General features: G+C 33.1%; 1 protein-coding gene across 2 annotated transcripts; it reads right to left on the reverse strand.

The window, feature by feature from the left end:
- Positions 1 to 3,506: 3,506 nt before the first annotated feature.
- On the reverse strand, positions 3,507 to 4,521 carry LOC116164184. 2 transcript variants are annotated; one of them, XR_004143829.1, is made up of 3 exons: positions 4,264 to 4,521; positions 4,013 to 4,214; positions 3,507 to 3,961 (listed from the first exon to the last, which is right to left on the reverse strand). XR_004143829.1 is itself a non-coding variant. In XM_031478323.1 (2 exons), exons 1-2 carry the CDS (start codon positions 4,173 to 4,175, stop codon positions 3,651 to 3,653), a joined length of 474 nt encoding a protein of 157 aa, XP_031334183.1. In that variant the 5' UTR covers positions 4,176 to 4,521; the 3' UTR covers positions 3,507 to 3,650. The 2 variants fall into 2 exon arrangements, 1 of the variants encoding a protein (XP_031334183.1); XM_031478323.1 differs by having other exon boundaries at positions 4,013 to 4,521.
- Between the last annotated feature and the right edge of the window lie 2,825 nt (positions 4,522 to 7,346).

A 7,346-nucleotide genomic window follows, 5' to 3' on the forward strand; every position in this document is an offset into this window, starting at 1 on the left:
TTGGGCTACTTGCAAGGTTTCGTTATTAGCAAAAAATTTGCACAGGTGGCAAGTACTATATACGCCATACATGAGGCGAATACTAATTTTTGAAAAAGATCATTTGTTTTTAAACAAATAGTAAAAACAATTACTGTGAATCCCTTTAAATATGACGTCAGCTGCAAACGCCCTGCCATTGGTGCGACGTCACAACTGTGGTCGCCATATTTGTTTACATTCTTGTGTTCGTAGATCCAGGTTTGTAGAGGTCCGCCCGGCCAGGTTTGTTTTGTGTCCTGTGCGCAAAAAACGATAAAGGGTGCATGTGTGTGTGTGGGTGGGGACATGATAGAGAAAGTTCAAAAAAATTAGTACGAATAGTGTATTTTTAGGTGGACTAAAAATTTTCCACATTTAATCTCTTAAGGCAGCCCTTCACGTACGGACTTCGCTTCGAGCTTTGCCTGTACGAATATTGCCCAACATGAATTCATGCAAAGCTCGAACGTAAATAAGGGACCAGACGAGCAGCACTTTGTTTTGTTGCAACTTGGGTCGTGTTGACGTTTTCGAATCTGTCGGAAAACTTGGCGCGGCGCGAAGCTGTGCGCGCTTAAAAGTTGCAATGTGTATTTCTAGTTTGATTACGAGCATGAATACAAGGTTCGAAATAAGACAATATATTCATTATATTGGATGGAATGAGACAGTAAAACTTTCAATGCCACTTTCAGAAAAATGTATTTTAGGCATTTTAACGAATTTAATTTCAACAATTAAGTATATATTTAATGTCAGCATATGCATCCGGAAGTAAATTTGGTAATCTTCAGAGTGATTTACATTGATTTCTATTAATAGATAAATATGATTGGCAGCACCTCGTTTTTATACCTACCACTCCTTTACTCTACTCGATACCTTTTTTCTTCTTATTTTACTTTTTTCATTATGATCTAAAAGAACTACCTATTGCTGCTGCTTGTTTTTTACTTATTACCCTCGTATTACCATCATTAATCTGCGATTTTTAACGTAACTACACTTGGCGTACTTCGAACAAGGACTGCACGTGAAGGGTAAAAATTGTACTCGTGCAATGCTCGCGAGTATTGCTGTCATGCAAAGCTCGAAGCGAAGTGCGTACGGGAAGGGCCGCCTCAAGACGTGCCGTCAGAAAGACATCGATATATTTCACGGTACACAGGAGAAAACGTAAGCAACAACAAACGCATACGCTACATCGTCGCATTGAAGTATACATGCAAGTATACCGCCACTGAACTTTTACACAGTTGTGACGTCACAACCTTGTGCCGGCAAAATCTAGCGTTTAAAATGATTTCCAAGCGCGCGAAAAACTTATCTTTAGATAATTTAAAAGTTTGTGTGTTTAGGATTGTGAAATTTTGCATACTGGCATTTCTTTATGTTCCGCATTGATTTATCACATAAATAAAAAATGTGAAAGTGGCTCTCATTTGCAGAATTCAGTGAATCAAATGTTTCGCTACTAATTCTACAACTAATTCTACTTAGATTTGTAGATGCACTTTGCAAGTCTGAATGTTGAAATGTGTTAGTTGATTCATACATCCTACATGCATTGGCCAATGATCTTCTAACGCGTTGTAACACTTCAGCAACATCCATGTCTTTTTACCAATATGTATAATTTATAAAATATATGTACCTACGTTTGTTTTCAAAACCCTAATTCGTAAACCGCGTAAAAGAAGTAAGTAAGAGCCATTAAGAGTAAGGTTATAAACAACAAAACATAAAACTTACAATGTTGCCAGACGTTATTTAACTTAAAAATCTGCCCCTAGATAGCGGTAATTTCCAAATGTCTAAGATATTTAAAATTACAAATGTAATTTTCAATATCTTAGATATTTTAAAATGAATTTCATTTAGAAATATCTAAGATATTTTAAATTACATTTACGCATTTTTATACATCTAAGATATGTAAAAATGAATTTACAACTTATAATTATCAAAAATATTTAACTATGGTAAATGGTTTAAAAATATTATTTGTTATTTATACCTTTGTATTAAATGATATTTTAAAATCATTTAATAAAAATAAACAATATTTTTAACTTATGAAATTATCAAATGACATTTTCAAACCTTTTAAAATAAATAATTTAACAATAAGGTTTGATAATTTTAAATAATTTAAAATATTATTTGATATTTTTAAATAAATATAAAATATTTAATAATATTTTAATTTATTTAAAAATATCAAATGTTATTCTTTAATTCGTTTTATTTAAAATGTTTTAAAAATGTCATTTAATATATTTAAATCAATTAAAATTATCATTTGCTGTTTTGACGTAAATTAAAAATATGCTTTAATGTTTTAAACGATTTAAAAATATCAAACGATATTTTTAATTCATTTAAAAATATCAAATGAAATTTTTAATTCTTAACATTTTTTTTCGGAAAATTTAATATGGTATAGATGGTTTTTGATATTTGCAATTTTACGATTTAGAAATTTTGTCTTAAAATGCAAAGCGATTGAAAATATGTAAAATAAATTTTTAAAAAAATTCATGTGTAAACCATATACTATTTACGATGTGATACCCAGAAAGTATATGTTTGGATTTAAAAATATCGATTGATATTTTTAAATGAATTAAAAATATCATTTGATATTTTTAAATGAATTAAAAATATCATTTGATATTTTTAAATGAATTAAAAATATCGTTTGATATTTTTAAATCACTGTTTTAGAAATATCTATAACGTATTGTAATACATCTACAGCATTTTAAATATCTAAGATATTTGTAATTATTTAATATTATCTCTTAGTTATAATGATTTCATGTAAAATTATTTTTTTTAATCTTTTAATGTTGTCGGTATTTAAAAGTAAAACGGCGTTCCATAAAATGATTTGTTATAGAATTCCTTCCCCGCATCGGACTGTAGATTTTTCGGTCTACGTCTGGTAGTTTTGAAAATATCCTGTATGGCTTTTGTCACCTCCTCACCCGTTTTAGTCTTCAGTCCTCTCGTCCACAGATATTTTGAGAAACAATCGATAACTACCAGTATGTGTTTGTAGCCTTTATTCTGTTTAGCGTAAGGTATAATTTGCTCTTATTACCACGAATCTGTTCGGTGGGGTCGTAATTGCGCCGTGCGACATGAGTTGCTATTATTATCTGCTTATAGTTACTTCTATCCTGCTTGGATACTATACGCCGTGTTCACACCAAGACCACGAAAATAGTTAAGCCACTCCTACAAAATTTGGGCCAATGTAAGCAGCAACCAGTTTTACAACCACAAAATTATAAAAAGCGGAAAATTTGAAAAATCAAATTGAAATGTCACTTGCTGAAGACTAATTATGGCGCTATCTCTCTGAACATAATTCGTGGCAAAAATAGTAAAACCTGCAAACTGTTAAATACATGTAAATATGCAACATAAAAACACTGTTTATATTGAGAAAAGTACAAAAAAGTATTATTACAGCAGCACAAAGTTTTGAAATTACAAGTGCACTTGAATATAAACAAAGGAACATAACAATTTAAATCCTGTATCGCTTCACTCGGATTCGGACTCCGTTGATGTCGAGTCATCTCCCACATGAATTACTAATGGCTCCACTACGATGCCCATTAAAATGTCAATTTGCCACATTTTTTCCTCTTCACTTTGAGCATGGCGAATTGCGTTCTTCCAATTTTCAGCAGTAACATGTTCCACTGCTTGTTGAAATAGTGGACGTGTAACACTGCCAAAACTTTACTCAGGGTAGGTGGTTCATTTCTTTCAAAGAAAGAATGAAGCAAACGTCGAAGAATACTTTTAGTTCCGGAATCAATATTGTCCAAAATTGCTCGTGGTCGATAATATTTTTTAGGTGAATGAAGTTCGTGTACCTCTGTATACTCCCGAAGAATCTTGTAGACACTCGGAATGCTTACACCTAAATTACACAATAATAAGTAAAAATGAATGTGCCTAAGATGAAAATTACCTGCTGCTTTAGCCGGAAACTCAACTTTATCCGTTTTAGATACCTCCGGGTTGTCTTCCGAATATGCCTTGAAGATATTTAAAATGCCAGTTTTGTCTTCAACTGAAAAGTGCTTGGCAGAACGTTTTTTCGGTGGAGGGAAAGCAGCACCGGCGACATTCATGTTTGCGTACAACTTTTCTTGATCGCGAATAATATAACCCTAAAAACAGGCATGTAAAAATCGTGTATAAAATTTTATAATTACTCACCTGACTATCTTTAGAATACACCGACGAGTCTTTATAAAGACTATTTTGTGTGAATAAAGGAGATTAATGGCAAATTGACGCAAGTAAAGATGTAAAAACGTAAAAACCGGCAGAGGCAAGATGACAGATGACAGATTACCCAATTCGGCCAATTCGCTTTACAAGTGTGATTGTGGCTTCAAAAATTACACCAATAACAATGTCGTATTCAAATGTGGCGGTAATTGTTGAGGAGGGGCTTAACTATTTCTGTTGGGTGAACGAACTATAGTACACGTTTAAGGTACAGGCTACGTATTGCAAAAAATTTAGAACTCTAGAAATTATATTAAAAGTAGTTCAAAAACGCAGAAGTGGGGATGTACGGACGGACCAAGGGAAAAACGGGTGGACATACAAAACGCAAACAACAGCACATTTTTTAATATTTAAAAAATGCGCTAATAATGTATAAATAAAATCGTAGTGGAAAAACCTTTAAATTTTTCGTTTACTACCACCCTTTTTACCACCCGCGTGTTGGTATGTAGTAGCATTGGGGTAAAAAATAACTCCCCACTTTTTTCACAAAAATCCACGTTTTGAAGCACCAGGAATTCGAATCAAACAAAATATTGATGATGATCGGTCCGTCGGTCGCCGGTCTGTCGGTCTGCCGGTCTGTCTCTGTATGTACTCTTATTTCCGGCTAAACGGCTGAATCACGCATGTGCAAATCTGTAACACACTCATTTTCGGCTAAACGGCGCAACCGATTCCAACCATTTTAGATTTTAGCTCTCGGTTTGTTGTCTCCCTCCCTCCGAAATTTTCAAATGGAAAGCATATATTCACTATGTATTAATGGAAAGAGCATAAAAAACGGATAAAAAATGAACATTTTTCTAAAGTGGTTTTTTAGGTTTTTTTAGAAACATTTTGCAAGTAGGTACAATTTTTCATCCGTTTTTTTATGCTCTTTCCATGAGCTACTAAATATCCCTAAATCGTAGACGTAGAGTACCTTATGTACAGTACTTATCTGGAATGGATTCGATGATGAAGAGCATTACGCTTAGAACAGAGCATTGGAAGTATACCATTCTTCAAAATACATAATGTATGTAATGTGACCCGGAAAGACGTAGAAGAGGCAGACGGTTAAAAAATATGACTTAATAGGAGGATGTAAATAGCAGTTAAAGCAGGCAAAAATGAAAGAGACGACGTGAAGGAGTTATAAAACTGGCGGTAAAACGCTTGAAACGAGGAACACAATGGGGTGTTATTATTGTGTTTGGAGGGTGACAATCCAATCCACCAGAGATCAAGTCAAGTCAGTTCAGATACCAAATTAAATACTAGTTTATTGTTGTCAAATATGAAAACAAACTCCACGATTGGATGGCGTACACAAAAATATTCAAATATCAAAATTTTCAAAAATCTTAGTAGCTTGGCTTTACACCTGACAGATATCAGTTTTAACCCCCAATCAAGAATGATCGACTTAAATTGATTATTGAATTTTAACAACGCGTTTGAAAATTCCAAGGTTACAACATATACGAGGATCATTCAATAAAATATACGGGGCACGTTAACAATGCTTCTAATGAAGAAAATAAACCGTTAGAATATATTTTAAATTTGTCCTTTTGGCAATCTTTCTTTAACCATTTCAAATCTTTTCAAGATTCAAAACATCTAGCTAGATGGTTCCACTATCTTATTATTTCTAGAGTAGTAAATTTAGGATTCATTACGGTATTTTAATCTAGTGTATTAGTGGTGTGTTTCTAATACAAAAAATACTCATGAGCCATTCCCACCTTTATTAGAGATGTTAAAAAATATTCAAGACTGTTTCGGTAGAATGGAGAATGAGCAAATTTGATCGCCCAAGTAAATTGCTACCTTTAACCATCTGCCCCGACCTCTTGCAGACTCCAGCTCATATTTTTATTTAACACAAAACAGACAGTATTCTGATAAATCTACGTAGTACGTGAAAGACTGCCAGAGTATATCAAATTATAAACTTTCAGATTGTGCGGCTCGAACACTTAAGGAGCTCTTTTCTGTGAGCGAGTGTTTAAACAAAAAAAGAACATTTTCATTATGACGCCCTACTGTAATAATTTAATTTCTTTCGGTGTGCGTTTACACGAAAATTTGTTAAAAGCGTTTTATATAAAGTTCTTTAATTTCTATTTACGTACAAAACGAATCTTTGTAGAACATTTTTACGTGACAAATGAAACACTGTCAGCAACTGCTGTAAAGGAAATTGAAATCTCATCGTGTGGCCCTTTTAACCTAATTTCATAAAAACGGCGCTATGAACTGCCCTTTATTATTTTTAAGTATTACGTTAAGGATCTTAAACACACATTTTCTATCGCTTTTATCATAAAACGAAATTAACTTCTGTTTTCTGAAATGTCATTTATTTTATTAAATTTATTGAGCGATCCAAACATACTTTCAAGATAGTCACCAGATAGCAGATTTCAGAGAATAAGAGGCTCCGTAAGGTTTTTCGATTTTGTAATCTGAGCTTCTGGTGATAACACAAATGCAATTTTCCTCACAAACTTAATCAAACAAAACAAAATTACGGTAAACTCCCTAGCGAAAGGTAACTTACCTTGCAATTAAACGAAGCTGTGAATAAAAAAGCAAAAGCAATAGATGCGGTGTGGTAAACTTAATGTAAAAGCAAAGTTTAAAAGGTATGAATGGAAAATTTATGAAAAAGCTCAAACTTTAATGTACTTATGACCAGCAAAAATGGCAAAGATGCAAAACGCAAAAGATCCTCTTCAAACAACGGTTTTACTTTTTATAAAATTCGGCCATTTCAAGTAGGGAGAAACAGGAAATCCCGCTCAGTCCGCTTAAACCTTCGAGATGTTCAACTTCAAACAAATTAAAACTGTTTTCTTTCCCAGACATCTTAAAAATACGAGACGGTGTCAAAATTCAAGTTAGTTAAGAGCGTTTCTTTTGAGATAAGGCTCAGCTCTATCGGACGGTTTTTTTCTGTTACTCATTTAAATGTCTGAAGCGAAAAAGAGGTAAACTTTCTCTACCTCTTTTCC

The sequence above is a fragment of the Photinus pyralis genome, unplaced genomic scaffold (assembly GCF_008802855.1).
Source record: "Photinus pyralis isolate 1611_PpyrPB1 unplaced genomic scaffold, Ppyr1.3 Ppyr1.4_LG2, whole genome shotgun sequence".
Lineage (NCBI taxonomy): Eukaryota > Metazoa > Arthropoda > Insecta > Coleoptera > Lampyridae > Photinus > Photinus pyralis.